Below are 12687 nucleotides of genomic sequence, written 5' to 3' on the forward strand. Positions count from 1 at the left end.
GCCATCCACTGCCATCTGGGGGTCCAGTCACCCATGCGCACCTCTGACTGTACTTGTGTACCTCTGATGGTGGCGCACAGCGCCATCACTCGGCCTCATCGTTTGAGCCTGACAGATTCGACACCAGTTTGCGTCCTGGCTTTTAATCGAACTGGGTCTCACATGCAGGCGGGACTGTAGGCTTTCATGAACGACCTCGTACCACCAGCGCGTCCTTTACAGTCTTGAGAGACGAGCTTTGCCGTTCTATGTTAAGACGGAGCAGGCAACAAGAAAATCGTATAACTTGGTTTCATCGTATAACGGTTAGTACATAAGATTCTGATCCGCCGGATAGTTCTTGTAATCTGGGTTCGATTCCCAGTGAGACCTTCTCTTTTGACCTATCTGCATGTCCTGTCCTTGCCCATGCATCGTCCCAACTCGTCTGGCAACGGTGCGGACAGTTTTCAATGGCGATGTCGATGGTGGATGGTTAGACCAGTTCCGCCACTTTCGTTTTGCTTCCGCGCGGATCGCGGCATAGATGGCGGCGGATTCGCCTAGACTTCGTGTCGGTTCACTGTAATCACTTGGACGCGTGCCAGCAGCTGGCTGTTCTTGGCTGACACACGATACCAATATCAGCGCTTAGGCAGCATGCGAAGGATTGACCAGGCCCTTTGGTTGGCCAACTCGCACTGGATTTCGTGTGGTAAATTGATTTTGATTTTCGCCATTTAGGCTTTACGCGTTGAGCTGCCTCGCGTCTCAAGCGCCTCGTCAAGCCACCAGGCCACCAGGCCCCAGACCCGCAGACCTGCTTCTAAACCAGCAGCTAGAGGCTGAGATGGCGCTCTCGATCTTTGGCGTCCTGAACGCCTGGGACGCGTTGACGATCTAATGGAAACATGGAACCTCGCAAGGAAGCGTCCCCTGGAACCGGATGAACCGGATGCAGCCACCCGTCTGCTGTGTGACGACCAACAAGCGGTCCGTCTGCATCGGAGAGGCTGGGCACCACGTCTTGTGCCCGCGGGGGGTAGCTTATCAAGAGGCAGTGCTTGGTACTTGCCCGTGGTGCCGCCGGTACCCGGATGCAATCCATATCCGACGACCTGAATCGCCTATGTCGCTGCCGATCTGCCGAGTGGCAAAGATCCAAACACGATGGAGCTCCGGACGGCCCATGCCATTTCAGCCTCGTACGCCATCGCCATTTCAAGCAACGTACGTCCTAACTGAATGAAGCAACTGACCTCGGAGTCATTGATGGGGTCGGGTTGTGTATAGGCTTATGGAAAGCATTGGGTAAGCCTGTTGGGTCACGTCCGTCATGTCGGGTGCGTGTGTGTGCCCCGTCCATGGCCCCTTGGGTCATGAAGTTACAACGTTCATAGGCATTACAAACAAGAAAGGGATGGATACAACGGGCTGGTTTCTATGTGGTTTATCGGAGCATGGGCACAAGTCTATTCCTTCGGTCTTCTCAGGCGAGCATGGTAGGGAGACTACCTCGCACGGTAGTAGTAGTAAGCCTGCTGCTGTTGCTGCAGCTGTTGCTGCTGGTACATTGCACGCTGTGCCTGGAGCATGGCGTCCTCGCGCTGCGACTCGGAGCGGGTTCGGTAGCAGAAGATGCAGCGGCGGCGGCCGTGGGTCCACTCGATACGGCAGTGGTCTGGAATACTGTCAGCATCGTGTGCTTCACACTCCCCCGGTCATGGGGTGGCAAACTTACGTCCGTAGTTGGCCCTGTTGTACGGCGCACCCTTGCAGATAGGGTGGTACGAGGCAGACATCCGGGGGATGTGAGTGGCGTGGTGCTGGAGTGGTGTGGTGGTGTGCGCGCTAGGCAAAGTGCGAAGGCCGATAGATCGACCTCCTAGGACAATTGGTGTGAAGTGTGGTTGGTGAGTGGTTTGTTGGTTGAGAGAGGGGTGGGGAGAGTACGACGAAAGCGGTCACCTTTTGTGCTCGTCGGTGGACCCAGTGAATCAGTGAAGTCATCGCCACCCTGTTACAGTCTGTCACCCCCCTCGCACCCCCGGCACGTCTTGGCTGCGCGAATTCCTGGTCGCAAGCTCGCTGCGTGGGTGCGGTGCTAATACTCCGGGGGCACCCAAGTGCCAGATACTGGAGTTTACGTGGCACCAGCCAACCAGCGAGCCAGCAAGGACTACCTGGACTGCCTGTATCGAGTCAACCTTGAACGCAGGCGATGAACAGCCCAGCCGCCTTGCATAGCCTCTGCCTGGCTGCCCAAACAGACTACACCCAAAAAACCGCGCAAGCATTTGAGCGACATTAGCCTGGCTCTGCTTTTTACAACACGAGTCAAATCCAAAGTCGGGTGGCGCCCAGGTCGGTGCCCAGGCGGTGTCGTGGCGTCTTGCTGGTCGTGCCGCGGACGTGACCTGGTGACGGTTGCTGGCAGGCGGCAGCCTCTGTCGTGCGTTTCAACCGCAAGAGGCACAGCCTTAGAGAGGCCATTGGCAAACCGGCTGGGTGGACCCAAATGTGTCTCGGGTGGGTAATGTACGGTGGTCATGCTCGTCAGTGTCGTCAATGTCTCCTGACACACACGTTCACTTGCTTTGCTGCTGCCGCTCCAAGCGGTTAGGCTGCGTTCATCCCAGCAGTCCACCACAAGGCCGTGTGCCCACCATCCGTCTGTGCACGTTGACAGTCGACGGAGGGTGGAAACGCCACTAACGTCATCGCCATCATCGTTTGTGTCACCACACCAGGCGGTCAGATTGTTGTGGTTGAACGACTACTGTTCAAGGCCAAAGTGGTCAGCTCCACAGGCAGCATGTTGGAGGGAGAATTGCATTGCATTGCATTGCATACGGCGGACAGCGGACAGTGGACGACACATCCTGGAAGCCAGCTGCAACTAGATGTCGCTCTCCCAGTCGTCGTCCCAGGCGGTGTTGCCCTTCAGGGCCCACACCTCGGAGGCCAGCCGGAGGTTGGACATGGCCATGGCGCCTGCCGCAGAGGTCTGCGGGATGGTAGCCATGTACAAGTGCCAGTTCTGACCGCACACACTGCAGACCTGGTATGGACCGCCACGAAACTTGAGCACAAGGCATGGGACTGTAAAGCGTCAGAGACTTGGCAAATATCACCCGTATTGTTTGCAACCCCGGTCTTCAGGTGGAGCGTCCACTTATGGCCACTTACAGCCGGCGTTGACACCGGTCTTTTCGTGTCCGGCACAGATCATGACCGCTGAGTTGGGTACCGGACGAGGGATCCAGTGCTCGTCGTCACTCATGGTTGGTGTGTTGGTGTGTTGACTGGTGCAACTGAGAACAAGAGACACCCTGTTGCTGGGTCAATGGTCAATGGTCGACGAGCGACTGGACGTGTGCTGTCACCTGTCCATCACTGATGGCGTCCGTCGCCACCCACTGGCCACTGGACACCATGTGTGCTTGCTTCCTGATGGGGCCGTGAAGAGTCCGTCTGTCGCCACCCTCCACGTCGTCCACACGGGCCACTAGTTGCAGTCCACTCTCCTCGGCCCATGACCACAGCTTTTGTGGATCTAGCATACAGTTGAATCAAACCCCATACATGATCCAGCCCTTAGCGGGGAACAAGCAAGTACAACCGGTGATGGCAGTACATGCACCTGTACCTATCTTCCGTGTAGTTGAAGTATGGGACACACTCCTCTGGTGAGAGGTGAGCGGAGGGTCAGCGAAGCGTACGTACCGGCCAGGTTGTGACCGTGAACGTTGCCATGGCAGAAGGGTATGATCGACAAGATCCGGTACTTGGGCTTGGGCATTGGTTGAGGATAAGAGTGGCTGAAGGTTCCTCACGTCACGGTGGTTTTGGGTGCTTCGCACAGCGACCAAAGCGTGGCTATTTGACCCATGCTTCAGGTTGAGCCATCACCCATCAATCGTGTATCACGATGTTGCCTATGATTTGAACCATCAATGTGGGCCGCCGCCGCAGCTGACAAGGGGAGTGAGTGGTCTTGGTTGGAAACGACTCGGAGAAGTGGTTCAAGGCGACGCACAGTGCCACAAGCAGCAGCCCCTCATGAAACCGCCGATCATGTGCTAATTTGGCGAGCTCACCCCACGGTGTAAGACTTATTGTGCAGTGTACCAGAACAATCAGGAGCAGAAGTATGCAGTATACTGAGCGCGTCGGCCATGCATTCAGTTGCCCACGCCCATGGTCACTCTTGGAAGACCCAGAGCGAGCAAATGCCTGCCACTCGGAACCAAATTGGGGACGGACCCTGATAAACCGGCCAGGTCCGAATGTCGTCATGTGGTGCGCGTCCAAGGGGTGAATCGGGTGAATCGTGAGCCTCGCGCGTTGAATCGCATTATCGTCCATCTCCTTGCTTTCTTGATTTCTTTCCCTTCACCTCGCCTTTTCATCCCACAACCACCCACCATGGCTATCCAGGCTCGTGCGGTTCCACGCAGGGCCGCGCCGGGTGATGTCGAGAAGGCTCCTCTCGTCGACACTCCCGACAACATCGAGGCCGAGGGCGATGACGATAACAAGCACGCGCGCCGGCTCACCACCCACTTCTACGTCCACCCGATCCTGCTGTTCTTAATTGTGGGCGGTCTCTGCCTGCGCAACTTTGGATTCCCCTTCCCCAGCCCAGCACCCGAGCCTCTGCCTCCCTTTGTCGAGGATGGCATGAAGCAGTGCGCAATCATTGCGCGTCCCCCGCCCACCCCTAAGGACTTTACCGCTGCGCGTAAGCGTTCGGACCGTTTCGCCGAGGGAAACCGGTGCCGTCTGGCTCAAGAATGCGACCCTCTGGACCGGCGAGAACGACGGCGAGGAGGTTCTCTACGGTGCCGACGTCTGGCTTGATGGCGGTGTCATCCGTCGTATCGGCAAGGCTGACGACATGGTCGACCTGCTCGCTGCGTCCAAGGACTATGAGGAGGTCGAGCTCAATGGCGCGTGGGTCACCCCCGGTATCGTTGATGTTCACTCCCACCTCGCTGTTGATGCTTCCCCCGAGCTCAAGGGTAACAGCGACACCAACTCGTGGAAGGCGTCGATTCAGCCTTGGCTCCGCTCGCTCGATGGATTCAACACTCATGACCAAGCGTTCAACCTGTCCATTTCGGGTGGTATCACCACCATGCTTGTGCTTCCCGGCTCGGCCGGCAACATTGGTGGCCAGGCATTTACTTTCAAGCCTCGCTGGACCAAGGAGAACTCCCCTCAGAGCATGCAGGTCGAGCCTCCCTTTGTGATCGAGGAATCCGACTCTGGCGAGAACCAGTGGACTCGTACCGGTGCTTGGCGACACATCAAGGTGAGTTTGGCTGGCCTCAGAAGCAAACTAACAAAACAGCATGCCTGTGGTGAAAACCCATTGAGGGGTGAGTGTCGTTGTTCTAGCCTATTGCATTAGAGTGATTGGACAAAATGCCGCCCGACCTCGGCCTGCGTCTCCGTTGCGAACGATTGCTAACAGTACTTCAGTGTACGGAAACACTCGCATGGACTCCGCCTACGACTTCCGTCGCGCATACACCGAGGGTGCAAAGCTCAAGGAGCGCCAGGACCGCTGGTGCCTTTCGCCCAAGACCCAGACCGAGCCTTTCCCTTCCAGCCTCGAGTGGGAGGTCATGTCCGACATCATTCGCGGTAACGTCAAGGTCAACATCCACTGCTACGAGACTGTCGACCTCCAGGACCTTGTCAGGATTGTGAGTTGTATGAGGTCTGAACTGGGCACCACAACTAGCTACTAGAACCACACTTACGCCCCTTAGAGCAACGAGTTCCAGTTCCCCATTGCTGCATTCCACCACGCTCACGAGGCCTACATGGTCCCCGACCTCATCAAGCAGGCTTGGGGTCCTACCCCTGGTGTGGCCATCTTTGCCAACAACGCCCGCTACAAGCGTGAGGCTTACCGCGGCACCCCCTACGCTCCCAAGATTCTCGCGGACGCTGGTCTCCGTGTCTCGATGAAGTCGGACCACCCCGTTTTGGACAGCCGATTCCTCGTGTAAGTAACGCTGCAATTCCCAGGAGTCTGCGTCTGTGTCCATGCTTATGTGAAAGTTACGAGGCTGCCCAGGCCCACGCGTTCGGTCTCAACTTTTCCGAGTCGCTCAGCTCGGTGACTACCCACTCTGCTCGCATCATGGGTCTTGGCCACCGTATCGGCTACGTTCGTCCCGGCTACGATGCCGACATTGTGGTCTGGGACTCGTTCCCTCTTACTCTCGGCGCTACCCCCAAGCAGACGTACATCGACGGTATCCCGCAGATCATCTCTCCTCACAACTTCAACAAGCCCTCGGCTGCCCAGGACATCTCCCCCGCCGGCGACTATGACAAGGAGGCACAGGAAGCCATCGACTCGCGCGGCGACCCCAACCTCCGTCCCAAGAAGTCGTCGTCAGCAATTGTCTTCGAGGGTGTCCAGAACCTGTACCTTGACGGCGTCACTGCCCAGGGCGAGCCTGGCCGCGTCGTTGTCCAGAACGGCGAGATTGCTTGCGCCGGCAAGGACTGTGTTGTCGCCGAAGGCGAGTACGAGGTCGTCCAGCTCAACGGCGGCAGTATCGCCCCTGGTCTCATTACCACTGGTTCCAAGCTCGGCCTTATCGAGATTGCCCAGGAGAAGGTCACCTCGGACGGTATCGCCTACGACCCTCTCTCTGGTACCGAGCTTCTTGACGGCCTTCTTGTCCACGCCGTCGACGGCGCTCGTTTCGAGGGCAAGGACGAGCTCATGGCTTACCAGGCCGGTGTCACCACCGGTGTCACTTCGCCCATGACCTCCAAGTTCTTCTCTGGCCTGTCATACTCGTTCTCGACGTCGGCATCGCACGCCCTTGCGCCTGGTGCCATTGGCAACGCGGCCGCTGCCCTCCACCTCAACCTTGACAACTCGGGCGCCTCGGTGTCGTCCAAGATTGCTCTCCTCCGCAGTCTCCTGAGCGGTGGCGACTCGCTCAAGGCCAGCGACGAGCTCCACGACGCCTTCAAGAGCGCTGCTGCTGGCGACCTCCGCCTCGTGATTTCGACTCACAGCGCCGACGCCATTGCTACTCTTATCCGCGTCAAGCGCGAGGTTGCCCCCAAGCTCAAGCTCACCATTGTCGGTGGCTTTGAGTCGTGGATGCTCGCCGAGGAGCTTGCCCAGGAGAAGATTGGTGTCATCGTTGCCCCCTCGCGCTCGTTCCCGGCCTCCTGGGACCAGCGCCGTATCCTGGCCGGCCCACCCATCACCAACCACACGCTCCCCTCGTACCTTGCCTCGCACGGCGTCACTGTCGGTCTGGGAATTACAGAGGAGTGCGACGCTAGGCTCACTCGCTATGACATGGCCTGGACGTACGCGTCGTCCCCCAACGTGTTCAGCAAGCCCGATGCCATTGCCCTTGTCACGACCAACCTGCAGGAGCTCCTTGGTCTCAACGATGGTGTCCAGGCCAAGGCTGACCTCGGCTTCGTTGCATACGAGGGTGACATGTTTTCGTTTGAGAGCCGCGTGCGCGCCGTGCGTGCTCCTGGCGCCGACTCCATGGACCTCTTTTGAGTAGACAATCACTTTGAGGAGTAGACGAATCCCGTACAGAAATGCATTATTGCAAAGGAGGTGGAATGGGCGCTATCTGATATGACCAAGCGAACATGCCGCACCACCGTGCCTGGTGTGGGTGCTGACCTTCCTTCGGTCATGGCCGCAGCAACGCCGGTCAGGTAGCGCGTGGGGTCGTCGTGCTTTGTCGTCTTCGTCACTGGTTCACGCAGTCCCGCTGCTGCTGTTGCCCAGTAACCCTCATCAACAACCTCGCGTCAGTCAACACGCTTCTCTCACCCACTCTGCTTCAGCGCGCTGTCAAGTGCCCCGCTTGACGCACCCCTCTCGCTCACTCACTCACACACTCTTCCCACCCCACCACCACTCCAACCCCCGTATGCCCAAGGCTGCCAGCCGCCGGCGCAGCCGCTCCTCCCTCGAGCGTCCCCTCCTCAGCGACACGGACGGGCTCCGCTCCGAGGCCGCAGAACTCTCTCCGCGCCCCGACCACCCCGAGCTGCACGACCCGCGCGACTCCAACGACTACATCGGCGCATACTCGGAGGACATTGACCACGACGAGAACGGCAACGGAAACGACAGTGGCGACGACGACGAGTACGCGCACGACTACGAACACCGTACGCGCCGCCGGGTCTCTTTCCTCGACATGGTGCCTTCGCGCCGCGACAAGGTGTCCCTGGGGCTGATTGTGGTGCGTAGGGCTGTGATGGACAAGGCTGCCCATTCTTAGGAAACGACAGCCGATACTTTAGCACAGCTGCTGACGCACAAACTGTACAGATTGGCCTTGCGCTCTTCCTCCCGCTCACTTGGGCACTGGTCCTGACGGCCAACGTGCGCGCGCTGGGATGGTTTGCGCCGCACCCCCCACTGAACGCGCTGGCCATCACGGCGTTTGTGCTGGGCATCATGCCCGTGCAGCCGCCCACGCCGCCGGCGGGGATCCGCGCGGCGCGGCTGGGCGTCCACCAGCGCGTCCTCCTCGGCATCGCGCTGCCGGCCATGACCATCGGCACGAGCTGCATGTACTGGAACAAGCACATCCATGGCGCCGCGCACATTACGACGTGGCACGCGCGGTTCGGTATCGCGACCTTCTGCTGGATGTGGCTGCAGGCCGCGTTCGGCGCCGCAAGTGCGTGGAAGGGTGGAGCGGCGTTTGGCGGTGGCATGAAGGCCAAGGCCATGTACAAGTACCACCGGTGCGTCGTCTTATCTTTTCCATCTCGGCTCGCTCCAAAACAAGGTGCTGACAAAGAACTGCAGGGCGTCGGGATATGCTCTTGTTGCGCTCAGCCTCCTCACGGCCGTGCTCGCCGGCGGATACTCGACGTGGGCCATTTCGCGCGGGGAGCAGTTTGTGCCCCTCCGTATCGTCGCGTTTGGCGTCGGCATCCCGCTCGTGTTCGTCGGCCTCGCTATGCGTGTTCGCCCCAGCAAAATGAAGTTTACATAGAGGACACCCCCCCCCGATGCATTAGCATGGACGATGTCTTTCATTCGCCAGCGGCACGCACAACTCGCTAAAGCACGTGCGATAATCCAACATGGTCTTCGCATCTAACAGCCGCTCTCGCATCTAACAGCCCTCTCGATACAGCTAGCTCAACACCTAGTATCCCTTCTGAATGTCGACGACGTTGAACGGCTTCAGTCCCTTCCTGAGACGCTCTGCGTTCTCCACGGCAATGTCGGTACCGATTGACAGCTCTCCCTCGACGTTGCCCGACAGGTGCGGAGTGACAATGACGCGGGGGTGGGTCCACAGGGGGTGGCCGTCGGTGAGGGGCTCGGGCTCGGTCACATCCAGGGCGACGCCGTAGAGACTGCCGGCATCGAGGGCCTTGAGGATCTCGTCTGGGATGTTAGGTTTTGTTAAACAGTGGGGGATGTCGCGGTGGACGCGACAGCACCGCTGGGTAGTCTGGCCACGCGTTTGTCAACTCACCACTCTTGATCAGGTCACCGCGGCCGACGTTGATAAACAGCGCGTCAGGCTTAAGGAGAGCTGCCGTCAGTTGTGATGTATGCGTTGGACAACTCACCAAGCTTCTCGGCGTCCAGCATCCACTTTGTGTATTGTGTGCTCGGAAGGCTGGACACGAGCACGTCCGTCTCGCGCAGGAAGGCCTCGAACGATGCTGGGTCCTTTGTCGAGAAGAACTTTTCGGGGATCGAGCCTGAATGTCAGTTTGGGCGTCCAACAAAACATCGCAACTCACCATCGGGGTCACCAGTGCCAGGAATCACGTACTGGCTGTCAGTCAAGTCCTTGGGGCCAAACGTACCTCTGTCTCGCTTGTGGACTGGCCGGTGGTGTTGGCGGCAATCACACGCATGCCGTGCGCCTTGAGCAGGCGCGCAGTCTCACGACCCAGAGCACCGTAGCCAAGCAGGCCAACGGTACGGCCAAACGTGCTGCGTGCGTAGTAGGGCTCGCCACGGAGGTCGGCTTCGGTCTTGCTCCAGTACTGCTTCTCCTATAACCGTTAGCCTTTGGAGTTGCGTTCCAAACTTTTGGGGTTGGTTGGAGCTCACCCTGGCAACACGCAGCATCTGCTGGATCTGGTGGTACAGGTTGATCGTCATGGCCACCACATAGTTTGGAATGGAGAGGACGTGCGCTCCGCTCGCCGTGCTGAGCGTCACGTCGGGAGGGTTGGGCTGGGCCAGTTCACGGATCGCAGGTGAGGAGCGGAGAGCCATGTCCACGCCGGCGGTGCTCAGCTGGATGTGCTTGAGCTTGGGCAGGTCGGCCAGGGGGCAATCGACCGGGAGGGCCTTCCACTGGCTAAAGACCATGTCAATGTCGCCGCGCACCTCGGCGGGGATGGTCGCCTCGGGATCGGTGTGGATCTTGGGGTAGTAGTGGACGGTGGGGAAGGCGCCGCGCAGCTTAGCGAGAGCGGGAGCGGGGAGGTCGAGGCCGATGACGGCAAGCGTGTCAAGGGTAGCACCCATCCTGACGGCCGGCATTGTGATGGACTGAGAAGTGTGGATGAAAAGAACGAGTCGGTAAGAGCTCGCGTTGTTATGGATAGAGTTGGAGTGGGCATCATAATCTCGCCCGTCCACCGCTTCCGTCGGCTACCTCCGACTCTTGCGCGAATGCTTCGTATCGAGCACGACTCAGACGGATGGTGGTGAGCACGCACGCCACGTTGCTGCATCAGCAATATCGAGTCAGTAGCGTTTACGGAATGCATGGGGAGATTAAACAAGTGGCTGTCGTCTAAGATCTGAGAGATAGGTGTGTGTGCATTGACTCGGTGAGGCGGATCGGCTAATTTGTCACCTCTCGTCTCCACATGTCAACCAGTCCCACGCATTTCCATTCGTCGCACCCAACTAGTCTACCTCTGGGATTCAGAACGGTCCCGGATCCTTGGCAGGCAACAGTGACAGCAGACGTTTCAGATGGCCCGCATGCATTGTCTGCATGTTGTCTTGCTCGACATGGTTCGCCGACAGTCGAAACCGATGTCCTGTGCCGAGCACATTCTTTCTCCATGCCCAACACCAAACTCGCCATAACGGTCCCAATCTAATACACAGGGCCATCGCTCATGGGTACCGACCCTGGCGTAAAGGCCCAGAGCGTGCCAAGCTTCATTCTCGAGTTAGTGAGGGCAGGACAGTGTCCATGGTAGGGAGTGGCACGCGCCTGGAACGTCGGACACGGCTACCGTGGACACACTGAATCTGTGGTAAGCACAAGAGCACCACACATACTTGGTGGTCATCAATTTAAGCGGACACGCTGTGGACCCAGAGTGTGCGGCCATCTAACCGAATTGCAGCTAGATGAAGCGGGGCAACGACCGGCCTCCACAACAGCTCACGAGCCGAGCAGGAAATGACCAGCGATGCAAGGACGACAGCGTCCTCGGCATGGCCTGCGCTCAACATGCGACAAACACCCACTTCACTTGAGGACGAGACCATCTCGTGATCTGCTTGAGTGGTCGCTCTGCGGCGAATGGGGGGCTCCATAATAGTACATCGACGTAACCGGTTGGTACACGACATGATATGCGCTGATTGTTTTGCTTTCTACTTCTTCTGAACGTCAAGCAGGTCGGGCATAAAACGGTGCTCCTTGCCCTCGTTCTTGACGTGCTTCTTGAGCCTGAGGAACCATGGTCAGCACCACATCTCGTGGTCTCGGCAAAGGGGGTGACTAACTTGGCCAGCAGCTCCGTCTTGGCCCACTTGCTAGGGGCAGGCTTCTTCTCGGTACACCAGTAATAGACGTCCCAGTCGGGCTCGTCCAGAAGCTAAGGGGGGAAATAAGTCAACAAAACAGCGCTCTTGACAGACAGAGATATGACTCACCTTGTCAAACTCCTGCATCTCCTTCACGGTCATGGTCGGCAGGTTGTCACGAGCAAAAGTGCTGAACAGCAGGTCGTTTTCGAGGGTACCGCGCTTGCGAGTCTGATAAACGAGACGTGCACGCAGGACATCGGGGCTCTCGCCGGTACGGTCGAGGGGAGGGGGCATGGCCCAGTCCTCAATGACGTCCTCGGGGTTGCGGGCGGCACGAGCCTCAGCGGCGGCGGCAGCAAGTGCCGGGTCGAAGGGGAGGGGGAAGGGGTCCTTGGCGGTCGAGGACGACGCGTGGAGAGCGCGCGACGCGACCACACGGGGCGCAACAATGGCGCGGGCAGCGCGGGCTGCGTGTGCGATGCGGAGGGACATGTTGTTGTTGATAAAGTTGTCAACCTGTTGGTCGCGAAGAAAGTCGGACGGCAGCCTGTCGGAGATCGGAGAGAACCGTCATTGTGGACGATGGACAGGCGTGGGGGACCACCGTGGGAACATTGGGAGAAGCGGTTGGATGGTTTACGTAACAAAACGTGCCCATCACGTGGATCACGTGTCGATTCCTGAGCCGATCCTGACGCTCCTGTAGCCGATCCGGGCGCACACACTGTAATTTACCGGTTGCCGGGACGACGTGCGCGATCCGATAACTCTGTTTCTGCTGTGGACGAACGCATGCGAACAAGGGTGTGTCCGTTCTCACACGTCCTGTGAACGCGGGGACAGAGCTACGACGCAAAAAAGAGCCATATATAACACCCTTCTACTTCCATCATCCCACATCTCTCCTTCTATCTCTCTTGTACCCACAC

General features: G+C 58.6%; 6 protein-coding genes and 1 non-coding gene across 7 annotated transcripts; 3 read left to right on the plus strand and 4 right to left on the minus strand.

The window, feature by feature from the left end:
• Positions 1–288: 288 nt before the first annotated feature.
• On the plus strand, positions 289–372 carry EHS24_002262. Its single transcript has one exon. It is a non-coding gene; the product is annotated as a tRNA-Gln (tRNA).
• A 1118-nt stretch (positions 373–1490) lies between these two features.
• EHS24_002263 (uncharacterized protein) lies at positions 1491–1781 on the minus strand (the record flags this gene model as incomplete). Its single annotated transcript, XM_028618006.1, has 2 exons — positions 1491–1660; positions 1721–1781. The coding sequence occupies 2 exons, from the start codon at positions 1779–1781 to the stop codon at positions 1491–1493; spliced, it is 231 nt and encodes a 76-aa protein (XP_028473684.1).
• Positions 1782–2878: 1097 nt separating this feature from the next.
• On the minus strand, positions 2879–3262 carry EHS24_002264 (uncharacterized protein; the record flags this gene model as incomplete). Its single annotated transcript, XM_028618007.1, has 2 exons — positions 2879–3081; positions 3169–3262. 2 exons carry the CDS (start codon positions 3260–3262, stop codon positions 2879–2881), a joined length of 297 nt encoding a protein of 98 aa, XP_028473685.1.
• A 1145-nt stretch (positions 3263–4407) lies between these two features.
• On the plus strand, positions 4408–7540 carry EHS24_002265 (uncharacterized protein; the record flags this gene model as incomplete). Its single annotated transcript, XM_028618008.1, has 6 exons — positions 4408–4670; positions 4708–5296; positions 5336–5363; positions 5467–5693; positions 5760–5998; positions 6055–7540. 6 exons carry the CDS (start codon positions 4408–4410, stop codon positions 7538–7540), a joined length of 2832 nt encoding a protein of 943 aa, XP_028473686.1.
• A 382-nt stretch (positions 7541–7922) lies between these two features.
• On the plus strand, positions 7923–9005 carry EHS24_002266 (uncharacterized protein; the record flags this gene model as incomplete). Its single annotated transcript, XM_028618009.1, has 3 exons — positions 7923–8240; positions 8330–8751; positions 8816–9005. 3 exons carry the CDS (start codon positions 7923–7925, stop codon positions 9003–9005), a joined length of 930 nt encoding a protein of 309 aa, XP_028473687.1.
• A 156-nt stretch (positions 9006–9161) lies between these two features.
• On the minus strand, positions 9162–10525 carry EHS24_002267 (uncharacterized protein; the record flags this gene model as incomplete). The annotated part of the gene is made up of 6 exons (XM_028618010.1): positions 9162–9406; positions 9498–9557; positions 9595–9729; positions 9772–9802; positions 9838–10029; positions 10088–10525. The coding sequence occupies 6 exons, from the start codon at positions 10523–10525 to the stop codon at positions 9162–9164; spliced, it is 1101 nt and encodes a 366-aa protein (XP_028473688.1).
• A 1077-nt stretch (positions 10526–11602) lies between these two features.
• Positions 11603–12250, minus strand: EMI5 (succinate dehydrogenase assembly factor 2; the record flags this gene model as incomplete). Its single annotated transcript, XM_028618011.1, has 3 exons — positions 11603–11678; positions 11735–11826; positions 11885–12250. 3 exons carry the CDS (start codon positions 12248–12250, stop codon positions 11603–11605), a joined length of 534 nt encoding a protein of 177 aa, XP_028473689.1.
• Between the last annotated feature and the right edge of the window lie 437 nt (positions 12251–12687).

The sequence above is a fragment of the Apiotrichum porosum genome, assembly GCF_003942205.1.
Source record: "Apiotrichum porosum strain DSM 27194 chromosome Unknown scaffold_12, whole genome shotgun sequence".
NCBI classification, from domain to species: Eukaryota; Fungi; Basidiomycota; class Tremellomycetes; order Trichosporonales; family Trichosporonaceae; genus Apiotrichum; species Apiotrichum porosum.